At 31.0% G+C, this 18,968-nt stretch overlaps 1 protein-coding gene across 1 annotated transcript; it reads right to left on the bottom strand.

Moving 5' to 3' along the window:
* Positions 1-815: 815 nt before the first annotated feature.
* LOC111390087 (pentatricopeptide repeat-containing protein At4g21065-like) lies at positions 816-15,754 on the bottom strand. The gene is made up of 3 exons (XM_023015075.1): positions 15,584-15,754; positions 10,699-10,897; positions 816-2,667 (listed from the first exon to the last, which is right to left on the bottom strand). The coding sequence occupies exon 3, from the start codon at positions 2,614-2,616 to the stop codon at positions 1,021-1,023; it is 1,596 nt and encodes a 531-aa protein (XP_022870843.1). The 5' UTR covers positions 2,617-2,667; positions 10,699-10,897; positions 15,584-15,754; the 3' UTR covers positions 816-1,020.
* Between the last annotated feature and the right edge of the window lie 3,214 nt (positions 15,755-18,968).

Raw genomic sequence — 18,968 nt, 5'->3', positions numbered from 1 at the left:
AAAAGAAAATGGCTCAATGACAAAGATACTCCTTCCGCTTCTTAATGCAACTGATACGAATATTGTAGAAGGAGAATTGAATCAAGTGGAGATCAATAACCAGCCAATTTTGACAATAACATCTTATTCATTGGATTTGAATTGGAACAAAATGAGTTCTCCATTTCGGATGAGCTTCATCACAAGTATCAAAGGCTATAAGCTCTTCAAGCAGATTGAAAGTTTTTGAAACAATCTTTATTCTCCATCTATAAACAAGTTGTTCTTCTCCCAAAAAGAAAATAAAAAAAAAATAAAAAAGAAAAAGAAAAATATAAAATCTACAACATATTCATGATCTCAAGTGTGTGGAACGCTGTGCTAGAAACTTGGCTGGAAGCCCTGCAGCATAATATAATTCTATACTACATAAGAATGGCAACTTAGGTTTTTAAGAGAACTCCATCTTTCAATTTGTAATGTAAATTTAGTTGTAGAACTTTCAAGAGTAGATTAGATTTCAATGGAAATATATATATGGTCATCATTGTTACTTCTAACAACAAAATATATTGAGATGAAGTTGGAATACACACTAATTGGCAAGAAAAAAAAATTAAAAAATGGACCATGAGGAAGTTGGAATACATACTAAGTGCTTGTTTGGTAGGAATTTTGATAATTGAATTTTTGACCATTAAAGATAAAGTGAGTCCTATATGTGAAAGAAGAATTCAAAAATAATGGTTGGAATAGTGAAATAACGGTAAAAAAATTGATTTTAATTGAATTAATAACTATACCCAACAAGCTCTAATATAGTGATATACAGCTTGAAAAAAAAATATAACAATGAATTATATACATTCTCATTATCAAATAGTTTGAATAATCATTTGATGGGGTATAGGTGTGAACAAAATCTTGATACGCTACAAGTTGAACTTACAAAAACAGTGTGAAAGAACTATTTAAGAATGCGATAATGTAGAGCCTTCACCAAATAATAGGATTTTGATTGTGGATTTTCTTTGTACAAAATCACATTTTAGTAAGGCTTTCCAGTCCCTGTAAAACCATATCTAGCTCCAAGGATTGGGGATGAGATTTAACTCCAACTACAAACTCATGAACTGCATCTTTAACCTGAATCCAACTTTTACCTGGGGGCTTTTCTTGCATTACTCCTCTCATTTTCAACCGAATGCGACTAACTTTGCTCCATTGATTCTCGTTTGCATACATATTCGATACAAGCACAGGGGCTCCACTTCTCTCAGAGACCAACATGATCTTTTTTAGGATGGTTTCCCCCAATTCGACATTATTGTGAAGTCTGCAAGCATTAAGTAAAGATCCCAATATGGCCAGATTTGGCTCCCATGGCATCTTTTGGACTACACTATAAGCTTCATTGAGCATGCCAGCTCTACCTAGGAGGTCAACAATACAACCATAGTGCTTAAGATTAGGCTCAATCTTGTATTTTGTATTCATACACTCAAAAATGCGTAAACCTTCTTCAACCTGTCCTGAATGTGCACAAGCTGAAAGAATCGCAATGAAAGTTATAGCATCAGGAATTACTCCATACACTAACTTCATTCGAGAAAACAGATTTAGAGCATTAACTCCTCCGTGCATTGCATATCCTGAGATAACCGCAGTCCACGAATACACATCCCTCTTTGAATCATGCAATTCGTTAAACACTTTTGCTGAACATTTCATACTTCCACTTTTTGCATAAGCATTTATAAGTGAATTAGCAATGGCGACATCTAATTCAATCCATCCAGCCTTTTCTAACAAGGCATGAAAACACTTTGTATGATCCAAGGATCCTAGATTACCAGAAGAAGACACAACAGAGACCATAGTAGCGACATTTGGTTGCGTTTGGGAATTCCCAGCTATCATCTCCCTGAACACCTGAAGTGCTTCACGATAATTACATTGTTCAACAAGCCTTGATATTAAAGTTGTCCATGAAACAACATCCTTCTCAAGCATTTCATCAAACAATAACCATGTATCATCCGATGACCCACAAACTAAATAAGCACCAACAAGAGAGTTTTGTACAAACAAGTTGCTGCCAAGCTCGAGTTTGAAAACATGACTATGTATCTGTTTAACCAACTCCAAATCCGAAATAGCCCCACAAGCCTGAATCAAGAATGGAAATGTATAGTTATCAGGAACCACTTCTTGCCTAACCATTTTCGTGTAATAATCCAAAGCTATAACAGAATTTTGAAAATCAGCACAATTAGCAAAAAATCTTATCATTGTATTCCAAGAAAATATATTCGGTCTCTCAATTTGATTAAAAATCTGAACTCCAAACTCTGATTTTCTCTTGATATCTCCTTCTAATTCAAACAAACTCAAATAAAGAATGCGACTCATAACAAAAGGGTTCCGATGCAGACCAGAAACAATGACGTAACAGAGAGCCTGTTTGAAATGATGAAATGCACTGCAATTTTCCTCTAGAACTCGTAAACGAGGGTGTCTTTGGAACAATTGGTTGTCGTGAACCCAACTGGAAGAAGTGGCTAAGGATGAAAATTTGATTGCTCTACCAAACTTTAGGGGCAACAGCAGCTGTCCAAAGTACAATTTAAATAGCATTCCAATTCCCTCTCCAAAGTTGAATGTGAAGAACAAGAAGAATGGTTAATCCTATACATTGAAGTTGAATCAGCAAATGTATTGTAGTGTAAAGGCAAGCACCCAAAAAAAAAAAAAAAAAGGCAGTGGTAATTGGCTGAGAGCACAAATACACCAAGAGAGACATTTTATGCTCTATTTGTTAGTACCAAGAAACATACAAATTTGATGCAATAACATAATTATTTGGTGGAAATGTTCTATAACTCGTGCAATTGTATTGAGAATCCATACCTACATTTCTTCATTATTATTGAAATGACTAAACTTTATCTTGTTATTTGCTCACTCAAATTTAATTAGTTATTCGTTACTCACCAATATTTAAAAAAGGTTAAACATCTATCATTCATACCAATTCCATCCATTAATATTGATAAAAAAAAATAATAAAGAAAAAAAAATCACGAGGACGGATAAAATCTTACGCAAAGTTGACAGTGTTCACATGGATTGATAGAATTGATATAAGTGATGGATAAGCAACATTTCTTAAACATTGATTTAATTAACTCAATTTTAAATCGTTATATTTTTTTAAATTTATTTGATTTGATTGCAAATAATATTAATAAAATGACAATCAAGAATTTGTAAAATTTTAACACATTTTCATTAAATTTTATAATATTAATTGTTGGTTAATTTTATATTTATAATGTTAATACTTGTGTAATTAATTGTATTTTATTTTTTCACACTTTTGACATTTTAAAGCCTTCATTTTATATTACTATTTTACTATATTTAAAATCATGCTCCTTAATTTTACAAATTGGTAACACATATCTGATTCACGTTATTTTGCTACTAGTTGGAGAAACACAAATCTAATTCTATAATTCTCTTCTTCACACTAAGCATTCTTCAAATAGCTAAATATAACAAATTGATAATATAGTGATCATTAAGCAAATGTGTCTCTTGAAAGCAAATATCTAAATAACCAAAAAATTGATACCTAATTAAAGTAATTCATGATATCTTTCATTTATGGTAGACCAGGGCATGATATGTGTTGCAAGTCTAATAGCTTAAATTGTAAAAGCCAAAGATAATCTATGCTTTGTCCAATCAAATTTGAATTCCATACCACTTTCACTGGATCTTCTATAATTCTGCTTCTTCAAACCAACTAGGCTAATACCTAATTTTTCTTTTCGTGAATTGATTTTTCCCCCACACAATGCCCAAGTAACTACCAAAACAATAATTCTCAACAACCCACAAAAAATAAAAAAATAAATCCTTATACTAATAGATCATCATGCACTAGACAACGCAGATAAGATTGGAAAAAAATGTGGTGGTTCCTGCCGAGGCCATGACTTCAGATGTTTTAACCACCCCAGACTTCCATTTCTCTGTAGTAAATAATCACTTATACTTTTGAAGAAAAAGAAGAAAATAAATCAAAAGTTCCTGAAAGCCTAAAACTTTATGCATGAATGGAGATGAACTAATTCTTTTGATGAACCTGCCAGAAATAGGAATTTACTCCGAATTTGTCTGAATATGACTAATCAAAAGTCAAGTGATCACCCTCCAAGCAAACCCACCATTGGCCACATACCAGACCCCTACCCTCCACCGCACCAGGAGGAGAAACAAAAAATATTTTAAAAAGAAAAACATTAGATCCAAAAGGGAGCAGTATCAAGACGTAAAAGAGCCAAAAAAGAAAAAGAAAAAAAGGGATAAGTGAAAATACAGAAAAAATCTTCTTTATTCCTTGTTGGGGGTAATTGGATCTAAATTAACACCATTTACTCATTAAAATCGACTAAAAAAAATACATGAAGAAATCTACAAATCCTATGGAATCTTGATTACCTGTGGTGAAATCCCAGGGAAGAGAGTGAATTAGAGAGAGACAGATACTTAATAAGGATAGCAATTTACGAAAATATAGGAAATTGTAAGGATATGAAAAAATAATGGATTGAGAGATCTGAATAATAGAATCAACAAGCAAATAGGTATATAAAGAGCGAGGAAACTGAATGAATTGATGGGCTCAATTCAAATGGAAGATAAAATCAAGAAGTAAACCACATCAATTATTGTCTGATTTACAAGGAAAAAAAAAAAAGAGTTATAACGATATTTTCAAAAGAATGTGTGGTTAAAAAAAGTAGAAAAATTTTTCAGTATGCATGTAAAATATTTTATTATGAGAATGTGTTATTAAAAACGATCCTATAATAAATTATAAAATAAATTTATGAATGTCAAACAAGTCTAAGAATTTTCCAACCCACCCAATATGGAAAAGAACAACACTCATTCTGTTTTCTTTTTTAATTAAAAAAGTTATCTTCGAATTTGTTGCAAGGGACGGTTTAAAAGTAAGAATAAGTTATTTATTTATTTTTATTTTTATCAATAAAAGCTTCATTCATTTTAAAATTTACTCATTTAGTTATAAGTAAATGGTTTATGAACGTGCTCATTTATAGTTAAAACTAGATTCTTATGTAATTTCTTTTATAATATGTTTTTAACTTGTAAGTTTAGTAAAGTACATTTTTAGAGATAATTATATCTAAAATTCATGTTCAGCTATTATACATATCATGTTAAAACACGTAAAATTTTAATGAATTTACCCATATACAAAAAATTGATTGTGTTTGTAGGTATTTGCAAACTTAATATCAAAGATTATTAAAGTTCCTATTTTAGAACATTTTAAATTATGGAACAATTTCCTGAAGTATATAATTTATCTACTGAAAGGCCAGTTATTATATACAAGAATAAATAATATAATAAGCGTATAGATAAAAACCATCCTCCTAATATCCAACTCAACTCTAAAAGATAAGGGGAAACAATCACAAGGAGTCATCATCATAATGATGATAATAATAATAATAATAATAATAATAATAATAATAAAGCCAATATTGTCAAAATAATAATAATAATAAACACTTAGGATTAATATATTTGTTGGCTTATTTGAAGTAACTTCTGCTTTTCCTTCTACTTTTTGTAGAAGAATTTTCTCAAAAAATTATCCTAGTTCAACTTCCTCTAAGTTCTTCAAATTAAACAAAATATTTTTAAAAAAATATTTAAAAATGTTACAAAAATAGTTTTTAGTCTCAAAAGCTGATTTTAACTTTTCAAAAATCCTGTCAAGTGAGCCCTTTATTGGCTAGATAAAAAGGTCCAAGTCAAATAAGATGAGTTTTCCTCTAACAAAGATAAGGAGAAACAGTCACAAAGGGGTTGGATTCAGAAACCAATTAAGAAACACAACACTTGAGATATTAAATGATAAGTTTTCCCCAACAATAAAAGTACCTACAAATTTTTAACAATATTCTTGGAGCTAAATAAAGATGTTTCTAGTTTTCTTTTTCAACCAGCTCATCTATGAATTACAGAAATGTACCTGAACAAGAACAATAGCACCTACATGTGCAACTACAAGCAAAGTTCATATTTTCAATGGTGCATTCCCTAGATATCTGTAAAAGGAACTAGCACACATGGATTTGAAAGCAATCTATTATCCATTACAACTTTCATTCTCAAATATTTTCAATTTTACAAAATTCAAATAGACGTAAAATAGCAGGAGGCCTAGAATAGTATAAAAATTGATATCATAATGATGGGTAATTAGAGAAGCTAGAAGCAGATCTATTAAGCTACTATTTTGCAAATTCTATAAATCTACTTCTAGATTTTACATATACCCTATTCCCGCAAGTTGCTATTCCGACATAACCAACACTCATTCTTCTTTTCATTATGAAAGAAAATCTCTCATCCCAGGTGGCAATTGACATTGTTATTGATTCTTTTTGTGAAGACATGCCATGGCATTCATTCCGTGAAATAGATTCTATGACATATTCTCCTACATTTTGGTAATGCAGCAGGAAATCCACTCTCTTTACCAGCTTACTCTCAAAGAATAAGGGCAGGTTCCATAATCAAATATTTATTTAATTTATGTAACACCTAAAATTTTGACAATCAAAAAATTTTTTTGTTCTAAAAGCAATCCCAAATGAGGCCTAAATCAGGCGTCGAGCCATTTTTCCCTCTGTAAAGCAAGGTATTAGTCTAAATGCTTTCAAGGTACCAATCTCAATAAAAACCAATAAATTAATACAAACAAACAAACAAACAATATATATATATATATATATATATATATATATATATATTATATTAAGTATCAGTGACACGAAACATCATTTAATTTGTGAATCATTAAATACATGGGACCTACCATTAACTTATTTATCAATTAAATAATGTGCCATGTCACTGGTGTTTAACATAAGCTTAGAACCGGTACTTATGAAATCATTTCTGTATTTATGTATGTATATATATATATATTCTCATAAATCATTAAAAAAATAAGACATATAACATTTAAACAAAATTATAAGCTTAATGTTCAACTAGAACATTAAAAATAAGTTGGGACAAGCTCATATTTTTAGATTTTTCTAAAATCATCCACAAAACCATTAAAACATTTTGTGATATAAGAAAAGACCCAAAAATCCAAGAATGTTAAGGCCCATAAAGGGAAAAACTAAGGGGCGCAGCTGCAGCCACAAGCTCAGACCCCTGAGGCTTATGCCCCCAGTCAGCAAAATGCATAGCCTTGACAGTGTAGGATTTGAGGCTCTTAATCAAGGCCTAAAATGAGGTTCCCCTTTGGCACTTCTGAAGACACTGCTTTCCAATTCATTGTCTAAATAAACCTCCAGAATAGAAACCACCCAGGTAATAAAAACTTATGGCGTGCAACAATATAACTTCTAAAAATCCCCAAGAGAGCAAAACAATTAACAGATCAAAGAAATCTGATGATTCATGTAGTCTGACTAATCAGAATCAGTAGCAGACAGCTCATTATTTAAAATCCAGGCCGGAACAAAAACAACAAAGGGCTAAAAATCATAATGACCAAATTTATTCTCTTATAGGCTATAATCCTTTGGTGTTAAAACCTGTCCTTGGTAATCCACCCATCAACCACGAATGACGTGACATTTAATAAATAGAAATAGATTTTGATGCATATAGTTTCTATGTTCATAGGTTCCAAGATTTGCTCAAGAGGCACTGGTGTGGAACACGCTATAAAACATTCAAAAAATACATCAAACCATGTTATAAATACAAAAAGCAATTAATTGCAGCCACAATGCATTAATATTTAGAGATAATGAGGAAGAATGCACAAAACATCCCAAAAAAAGGACAAAAGTCAAATCATTGTAAACAGAAAACTTCCTTCAGACTTTGCATAAACTTGGAACATTTTCCATGAAGACAAGAATCATTGACCCAAAATTCACCATAAAATCTAAAACATCCATAGAACATGGAAAGGCTCTAACATTGTAAAAACCCTAGTCATGGCAGTCGAACAACCTGCTTCTTAGATTTTTTTTCTTCAAGCCCGAATTAGTGGGCTGCAGCTTGGGGTACTTTTCAATTGCACTTGGAAGTTTGAATATAGAACTGAATTAATTGAAATGTAAATTTGGAAAAATTCATTTCTATTTTAACGCTATATTTGCTAAATCCACTTCCAAAATCCCAATCGACAGTACCAAGCGTAGCCCAAAATTTATAGAAATGAAATTCACTAAATAATATTCGTGAATCTAAAGTCAAGAGTTCCTACGACTGTACAAACGACTCATCAAAACCATCATATGCATATGCACACTACTGGAATAAATAATCTAACTTCTACAGAGACAGGGGGCTGAGGATTCTTACTAGACAAGCGAAGAGCGCAGTGCAGGCAATTTTTTCTGAAGGAGAAAGGTTTTGGTAAATGAGGGGACTGTAGAGAACTAGCTGCATTTATATTTGAAGAAAACCTCGAAGAATTATGATGACAGTTGAATTAGAGAATAATGACAAGGAAGCAAGCAATCTGACCGATGATTAATTAATAATTATTCATGCCCCGGGCATAGTCCAATGGTACAATTGACAGTAGTGAGATTATCTCATGCCTTACTGGTAACCGCAGTGTGGGAGTTCGATTCTTAAGACATGAAATTGGACTCCTATAGGCTCAGACCTGCTAGGGCACATCCCGCGATTTACCTCCCTCACAAAGCTCTAGGGGCGGGGTGGTGGGGACCCTCAAAGTTAGAGTTCAACCTTTTTTTTTTTTTTAATTAATAATTATTCATACCCAAAAGAAAAAATAAATAAATAAAATAAAACTTCAATATGCTACCGTTTGGGCCTTTGGGCTTTGAAGACTTATTGAATGCTCGCTTGGATTTTAAGACTAATTGACACAAATAACCCTAAATAAAGTCAACACAATTTGTACTTTCAGGGATGTTTGTTTCTGAAGGTGTAATACAGGATTTTTATTCCTCTTCATTATACTGTTCGTTGTTTTTTACCTGACCAAATTAATTAATTTTAAAGACTATACTTTGTAATTATAGTGATTTAAGACTTTATTTAATATTTTTATCTATGTATTTCCAAACCAAAGTGCACATTCGCAACACCACCCAAATCAAGAAAATAAGAAAGTTATACATTTAGCTCCCGTTTGAGCCACATTATTGTAAAAATGTGAATGAAACATATAACCATTATGGGCCCCACACAAGAAATAAAAAGTCAAATATAGTGGCTTAATGTGATGGATAACAGTCATATTTTTCATTTTAATGAAGAAATAATGGGTCTCAAACAGGGCCTTACTGGATAAAGTTCTTGATTCAGGGTAAGAAAAAGTAAAAATGAAACATATATTTGTCAACTATAACTTATTTATGTAATTTGGTCTAACCAATCTTTACGAAGAGCACAGAGTCTGAGAACAAAGAAATTGACCACATAAAGTCATGTCCTAAAATTTACATACATTCTCTATATTTTTTTTATGTACATTTTATTTGTTTCCAACATTCATATTTTTAATATGAACATCGATTTATAGAATAAAGCTAAATTTGAAGTGAACAAAAGACTAAGATTTAAATATTGTTATTAACCTGTTAATTGTGCATAAGGTTGTAAATGCTGAAGATTTTTTCTTGAAATTGTTACAGATTTGAGTCATTTGATGCTATTACTCGATTGTGGTCTAAAATTTTTGTTTTAAGTGTTGTTTCTGAGTTTTGGGATTTGATGTTCTGTCTACCCACCATAGTGGGTAGGAGTTATTATGCACATTTTGGGTGTGACAATGTCAATGGTGGGGGTAAAATTACATCTGATTTTTTATTGTTAGGTTGCTATTTACTTTCACTGTTGAAAAGAATGCTTAAGCATAACTTTCTGCGTCGTTTATTTTGGATGTCAGCATCTAGATTTCTAATTTCTATCAAGTTTCTTCTAAATGTTAACCTAAATTTCTATGCAAAATCAGATCTCATCGTTTTTTTTAAATTCCTATATTTTTTTTCTAACAAAGTTTGCAAATCTTATCATTTTATTTCTTACAGACTAATATTTCTATTTCGCAATCAAGAGAATCCTATCTATATTTCTATTAGTAAGTGTACTCTACAAACTACACCGAGCTGATTTCTTGAGCAAAATTATTTCCATGGATACTTGATGAACAAGAAGTGCACAAATAGAACATACTTGATTGAACCATGTCCCTAGATGGAAATTAAGCACTTCCATGAATCGAGAATAACAAAACAGTCATTAAAAATGCTCAGTTTCCAATTGCCATATGAATATCTGATTTTTATATAAACATAAAATGGTGCTGCCAATACCATAATTCATAGATTCACACAATGAAGTAGATTTGATTACAAAGTGAATACATACTAACCGACCAAAAGAACAGAACAAATAGAACAGGTCATAGAGAATGGACTAGGTAAAAGCTAGCAATCTCCACAAGGAAAACACAAATAGATTTGCCCACAATGAAAGGATGACTACAGATGCTTGACTGCAATGCTTATAATAAACAGCAACAACAAAATCCAATTCAATAAAAGTGAGAATCTGACCGACAAAGAAGATATAAAGAGGTATCACAAGCAGAAATCTTACCCTAAAATAGGATACCAAAAACTAAAGATTGACGACCCGCGATGACGATTTGGGCAGTTGGAGAGCTCGTTTGATTCAACAGCAGCGACCAAAGATTGGAAGTTAGGGCTAATCGAGGGAGGCAGAGTCGTGTGACAATTGCGAAGAGAGGAATCCGAAATTCTTGCAAATTGGATTTGGATTTTTCGCTGGTTAATGTCTAACATTACAGAAAAAAATAATAATAATAAATAAATAATAAATAATAATAATTAGGGGAATTTTTTAAAATGGCTTAGCCCTGTTTGATTCATATTAAAATCTGATTTTAATATAAGTTAAAATCAAACAATTATTATTAATTACATCTTTCATGATTCACACAATTTTTTAGTCAAACATTTCAAAAAATTCTATCAAAATCTACTAAAGATTTAATTTTAATTTCCACCAAACATTCTTTTAATAAAGGGAAAAAATCACATATAAGGTGTTATGTTTACCTCAATTCAAAAATCAAGTAAATAATTTGAAAATTCAAAAATCAGGTATGCATTTAATTCATTAAAAATATTTATTAAATAAAGATAATAAACTCACAGTTGCATGATAATGGTCATAGATTCATAATTATAGGTCGCAATTTTATTTATTAGTCACATATCGTCAAATTAATTGATCACAGATTATTTCGCGGTCACAAATTAAAAAATTTTGTAGGTCACATATTATTTCGATGTCACTAATTGTTTAATTTATAGGTTATATTTTGGCTATGGGTCACATAGATCACAGTCTATTGGCCACAAATTATTTTTTAGTCACATACACCTAATATTTGGTCACATATGCCTAAATAGATGGTCACATAGCCTAATTGTTGGTCACAGACACCCCACTCGTCTCCATCATCGCCACAGTGCATCACCGTTGACTACCACACCATCGCCTGTACAGCACCACAGCCACCAACTCACTCAGCCACATCACCACACTACACCACACCGCCACCACACCATACAATACCACCAAATCTAACTCGCCAAACTACTCCACACCGCTCACAATGAGCGCTGCACCGCTACAACGAAAAAACCCAAACATTGACCTTATAGGTACCACAATCTGAAGTTGTGATTGCAGTAGTTGCCGTCGCATTGTTATCACCGTTGCAGCGGCGAGATCTGAAGCTATTATAGCGCCATCATCTGCAGCGGTCAGGTACACGCGACATCCCCACCCAAAAAAATCCTTAAAGAAGCAGCTACGCACACCAGAAAAATCACCATCGTTACAGCACCGAAGCTTACGCCACGAGCAGCGTCGCCCAAAATTGGCATCACCATGGCTGCTGGGCTCAAATCGTCATGACAATCTGGGAGCGCCGTTCATATCAGGTATGGTCGGCGCCGTTGCATTGCACAAAACAAATGTCAGAGAGAAGATAGTTGCCGTCACTGTGTGTGTTTAGAGAGAGAAGAGAGAGACAGGAAATGGGTTTGAAATTAGGGTTTGAAATTGGTCGTTATATTTATTAATACTTGATTTGTGCATAAATAGACTTCGCCTCTCAATTTTGAATTTGAAAGTTTAAATACCTGGTTTTATGTAATTTCCACTTTAATAAAATCCTTCAAAACTTTTTGAGGTCTAACTTACTCCAGATAAATTTTTAAGGCCTCTTTTTATGTTAAAATGTCTAAATTATCTTTTTCTATACTGTTGATTGTCTTAAATGCCCTTTACATAAAATGACTATAATACCCTTTTTATAACTTTTTTCATGAAAAGGTGAATAACAAAAAACGAGTTTTCATTTCATAAATGCCCCTAGCTATAATTTGCATAGTCATGACCAACTCACGACAGATAGAAAATCCATTTAGATCACGATTAGAAACTTTTTCTCAAAGAAAAATGATTTCAATCATTTTAAACGACTACAGTCGTTTTTCATTTATCACTTTTGATTTTAAATGATATCTCACATTTTATAGTATGCAATAGTTTAACTTATTCAAAATTAATTGTAAATCATGACTTAAAATCGAACACGGTATACTTGAACAATGTGCAGTGGAGCAAGATAAATAGTATATAATGAACTTCATCTTCCACTATGTTTTTAAATGAAACATATTGAAATCAAATACGATTTTAAAAGGTTAGATGTTTGATTAGCCTCTCGTCCTTCATTATACATGAACTTATCAAAATCAATTAAATCATATGCTTAAATACCGACATGATATACTTGATCAATGTGTAATGGAGTACAATGATGAAGTTTCTCTTCCTACATGTTTTTAAACAAAATAGGTTGAAATCAAGCATATACTAAAATGTTAAAAATTTGAAAGACATCGTCTTTCATTATAAATGATGGTTTAACTTATTCAAAATCAATTGTAAGTCATGTAAAAAAAAATCAATTACGATATACTTGAATTGTGTGCAGTGAAGCTTAATGAATTGTATAGAATGATGTTCATCTTCCTGTACTTCCTTTTAAATGAAATAAGTCGAAATCTAACACAACCTGAAAGTTCAGAAGTTTAATTGACATCTCATTCTTCATTGTACATGATGATTTAATTTATCGAAATCAAAATATAAGTCATGTGCATAAAAATCTAATACAATATACTTGAACAATGTGTAGTAGAGTACTATGATGAAGTTCACCTTCCAATACATTTTTACACAAAATAGATTAAAATCAAACACGGTCTAGAAGGTTAAAGATTTGATTGGCGTATCTTTCATTCTATATGATGTTTTAACTTAACGAAATCAATTGTAACATGTATACTTAAACTTGAAATGGTATACTTGAACTACGTATAGTTGAGCACAATGAGTCGAATATAACAAAGTTCGTCTTCTTGTACATTTTGAACGATATAGGTTGAAATCAAACACATTCTAAAATGTTAGAAGTTCAATTGGCTTTTCTATTATACAAGATGGTTTAACTTATCAAAATCAGTTGTAAGTTCTATACTTAAAAAATCGAATGCGGTATACTAGAACAGTGTGTAGTGGAGCCCGATCCCATATATATATTATAGTGTATGCTCTACGCTGTGAGTTTTTGTCATAATTCATACCTAATTTGTGTTTTATGAATATTGGATTTTTTTTTCATGTTCTTTTATTTCACATAACAAATGATGAATGAAAAATGACTCATGTCGTTTAAAACAATCAGAGTCATTTTTAGTTGTAACAAGAAAACGACTGTAGTCGTTTAAAATGATTGGAGTCATTTTTCAAATTCACATTCTATTTTTTTTTATTATATACTCATTTTTCTATAAATTTTTTAACTGAAATATTTTGAAAGCAAAGGAAACACAGTTTAAAATGTCATGCATTATAATTTAACTTAAAAGGTTACATGTTTGATTGACATCTCGTCTTTCATTATACATGATGATTTAACTTATTTAAATTAATTATAAATCGTATACTTGAAAATCAAAAACAATATATACTTAAATAATGTATCTATATAATAAAGTTCGTCTTCTTATACGTTTTTAAACGAAATATATTGAATGTTAAAGTTAGTCTTCTCGAACTTGTTAAAGTCCAATATAACCTAGGAAAGAATATGCAAATTTAAGTTGCCGGCTATGGAAATTTAAGTTCTAGTACAATTCGGGGCAGCAATCACTTGGTTTCATGGAAAGATTTTTCTTGTACAAGTAAATAAATGAAAGTTCCTTAAGCCTTGAAAAGTAAGAAAAATCAACATACAGCAGAATATTAGGAGATTCACATTTTTTAATCCACTCTATGTCCTAATACTATTTCAATAAATCAATCAATTTTCAATCCTAGTTTAAGCTTAATAGTTTCATGCTAACACCAACCGCTTTGGTAAAGTCAAGATTTTAACTTGCTAAATAACAAAGAGCTTAAAATTCCAGTGAATGAGATAAATAAGATATAAAAGCGGGAGTCAAAAATGACATAGAGCTTTCCATTTTCACCAAACTTATACAAGCACTCAAGGCATAGTCGAGTACAGAAAAAGAAAGTCATTTTTTTGCATATTCAACTGACAATCGAAAGCTAATACAAATTCAAACTATGATATGATTTTTTCTCAATTCAAAAAATATATCACACTATGATACAAAGTAGTAGCAACTAAAAATGGCAAACATAATGCTCAGAATTAGACCAAATTCTAGCAATAAATTGAAAGAGGGAAAAAGCATACCAATAAAGTTCAAAGTTAATAAAATTTGAATTTTGAATAGAGAATCATTCAACCAGTAATAATAATGTTATTTCACCTTTAAGAAAAAATGTTTAGCTTAAAAATGCACATTTGATAGTCGAGTATAAATTATAATATATTGCATTTCTATTGTAAAAGATTTTTGGTGAATAATTGTTTTTATTCAATTGATTGAGGATATACTGCATAGTGATACCGACGGGAAAATAGGAAGCTCATCGCGAGCTAAACATATATAGAGCTCTGTCTGCAAGAAAACAGATCCTATCATTTATAAAATTTCACTATATCCACCAAGACTTTCAAAATCAAATGCAATTGGTGACTTCACCTGTAAAGGTCGATTAGGTGGTGACTATAAACCAATGGGCTAGAAATTTAACTTCAAATATGGAGGACAAATTTGTGAAAAGTTTTGATAATTTCAAAAAAATTCTAGTGAATTCTGTAAGCATGAAGTGTCAAGTGGGTAACGACAATAATAGCGATGTGGATAACATCTGCCAAACAATTTGTTCACGTATGAATTAGATTTAAAATATTTTCCACGTGTGAATGCAATTGCATCAAAAATGAGAAAGATTAAAAGTAGCAGTCTTAGAAACAAAATTATCAAACTAAGACAGATTTCAAACTAACATTTCCAGTTTTTACCTTCAAAAAATGGGAATTTTGGCCTAATCTTCCTCGCTCCTTGAATATTTCCTCAAGTAGTGATCATTGGTTGTTGTTGAAATTTGAAAATGCCTTTCAATTTCTTCTTCTCGGTTGCTACTTCATCGTTCCCTTGGGCTGTTGAGAAATGAGAAATAGCCACTTCTTTTACTTTAGGGTTTAAGGGTGAAAAGGAAAAAATAGAATTTAATAGCTTTCATTTTTTTAAATGAAAACACTGGTCAAAGGACAAAAAAAATTTCCCTTTATTTTATTTATTTATTTATTTATTCATTTGGATATGAGTAAATATTAATTAAACATTGGTCATGATTGCTTGCTTCCTCGTCATTATTCTCTAATCGGACAGCCGTCATAATTTTTCGAGGCCTTCTTCAAATGTAAATGTAGTTGGTTCTCTACAGTTACCTCATTGGTTACAAATTAATAATTTTTTAAGTCACACATTATTTTTCGGTCACAATTTATTTTTTTCATTGATCACATATTATTTATTTGGTTATAGATTAACTAATTTAATGGTCACAATCAATCAAATAATTTGTGACCACCACCAACACTTACGATTCACAATCACAATTTTTAAGTCACGGATCCAATTGTGAGTCACAGTCACAATTTTTCAGGTCACTTATCTAATTGTGAGTCACAAATTAACCAAACTGCCACAACAACCACCATGACCATCACAACCACCGCCACGATCAACTGTGACTCCCAAATTGTTAGTTACAATTGGGAGTCACAATCACAATTTTCAAGTCACGGGTCAAATTATTTGTCACAAAATCAATCAAACCCCCCACGACCACCGCAATCTACCACAACTACCACCGTAACCACAAAATCGTGCAGATCACCAACACCAGCCCATCGCCGTCGCACACACGCCATCGTCGCCGCACACCGCCACACCCATGCATAAAAACTTCCCCACATCCACCGCTGCCACAAAATCGCGATCTGCATATCCACCGCCGCAATCTGTATATCCACTGCTGTCACAAAATCATGTAGATTTGCGTATCGCCATATCAACTATCGCTGCAATCTACTGTATATGCCATATTTTGCCTCAAATGTACTGTATCTGTCGTCGCTGTAGCTGGGATGGAGAGAGAGAGAGAGAGAGAGTCGGGGTGGGGGAAAATGAGGTGAGAGAGAGAGAGAGAGAGACGTGATATAAATTGTGAAATAGGTTTGAAATTGTTTTATTTAATTAATTTTGAAATATATTAATTAATTAAAAAAATTTCTAATTTGTGAAATACTAAACATAACATATTATTTATGAAATATGAATTTTTAATCTATTAGAGTAATTTCCACTAAAATAAAACTTCAATATACTACCTTTTGGGCCTTTGGGCTTTGAAGACTTTGTGAATGCTCACTTGGATTTTAGGATTAATTGACACAAATAACCCTAAATAAACAATTTTGTACTTTCAGGGATATTTGTTTCTGAAGGTGTAATACATAATTTTTATTCCTCTTTATTATACTCTTCGTTGCTTTTTTACCTGACCAAATTAAATAATTTTAAAAACTCTACTTCATAATTATTGTGATTTAAGACTTCATTTAATATTTTTATTTATGTATTTTCAAACGAAAGTGCACATTCTCAACACCACCCAAATCAAGAAAATAAGAAAGTTATATCTTTACCGGATAAGGTTCTTGATTCAGGGTAAGAAAAAGTAAAAATGAAACATATATTTGTCAACTATAGCTTATTTATGTAATTTGTTCTGATCAATCTTTACAAAGAGCACAGAGTTAAAGAACAAAGAAATTGACCACATAAAGTCATGTCCTAAAAATTTACATATACTCTCCATATATTTTTTTATGTACATTTTATTCGTTTCCAACATTCATATTTTTAATATTAACATCTATTTATAGAATAGAGCTAAATTCGAAGTGAATAAAAGACTAAGATTTAAAGATTGTTATTAACCTATTAATACCGAATTTGACCCTTTCCCAAAAAAAAAAAAGTTTAATTGTATTATACTATATTATTGGTATTATATACTTTATTTTAGTTATCAGGCAAAAAGCCTAAAACCATAAACAAATTATTCTTTTAAAATTAACTTATACCCTAAGAATAAATATTTTTTCTAATTTTCAGCTATAGAAGTAAATAAGAATCACATTTTCATTTACAAACCTACGAATGAGTTGCTAAACTTTAGGACATGTAAGCATTATAAACTTGTTGTACAATTTTATACTCGCAAAAGATACATACGATTTTTACTCTAAATTATCTTTAGTTAATACCACAAATAACAAATTAGAATAATTTTTTGCTCTAGAAGTAAGAGTTGCCAAAAGAATTAGACTCAACCAAAACAAAACCTAGATTAATGAATATAGTATTTGAAAGATTCTTGATTTGTGTTTGAATTATCTGATAATGTGCTTTTTGAATTCAGTAAGAAATTTTATTCCGAATTGTTTTAGTTTTTGTTGGAATTCTTTTTCTTCTTGTTTTTCTTGAATTGAAAACATTGATAGCTAAATTTTTTCCTAGGATTTTCAAAACAAGAATTTGAGTTTTCCGCTAGGATTATCATTTTTTCTTGAATTTAAAATAATGATGACTAATTTGCTAGAATTAAAAAATAAAAATAAATTGATAGTGCATATTGATGGCAATGATTGAAAATATGAAATGATTATTGATCGTTTGGTTGCCCACAAATGTACAGTATCATAAACAAGCAATAAAATGATGAATATTTTTTTCATGAGAACTATGTACTTAATCTAGTGTCAATCAATTATAACTCTAATCGAATAGCCAAGTGTGTGAATAATTTATACCAATTAACTAAACTAATTGTTTTAGTAAGCAAATTACGAATCTTTTGGAAATTTAGATTGGATGATTACTAAGAGCTCAAACTCCCTTTATTAATATGTTTCAATGCAATTCAGTAACATGACATATGTGCATATTCTTGTTGATCAAAATTCTTAATTTAATTAACAGTATCTATCAATTAAATCTATCCACTCATTTGACATTCCTATATGAAAGATAATAACATGAAAGTATGCAATAAAAATGCTAAAACATCTGTAGAAATTATATAAAGCATAGCGGTATATCTTTATTCTCTATCGAAATTTATAATGGTTGTTATAATGTGATATCTACCATATTGTCTCTTTCGAGAGCAATAAAATTCACAAATCAATCCAATTAATGATCAAGTAATTGAAAAGTATTAAATACAATAACAAACATATAAGAATAAACACGTATTTGACGTTAATTTATCAAATTTATATTAAAAACATCATAATAAGAGTTCATCCATGTCTTTTTTTTTTTTTTTTTTTT

This window comes from Olea europaea, unplaced genomic scaffold (genome assembly GCF_002742605.1).
Source record: "Olea europaea var. sylvestris unplaced genomic scaffold, O_europaea_v1 scaffold65, whole genome shotgun sequence".
Classification (NCBI taxonomy): Eukaryota; Viridiplantae; Streptophyta; class Magnoliopsida; order Lamiales; family Oleaceae; genus Olea; species Olea europaea.
Note: the sequence above shows the minus strand (reverse complement) of the source record. Positions and strands in the feature narration are given on the sequence as shown.

Excerpts from the sequence above, each read along its gene's own strand:
- LOC111390087 (XM_023015075.1), bottom strand. The coding sequence starts at position 2,616 with ATGCTATTTAAATTGTACTTTGGACAGCTGCTGTTGCCCCTAAAGTTT.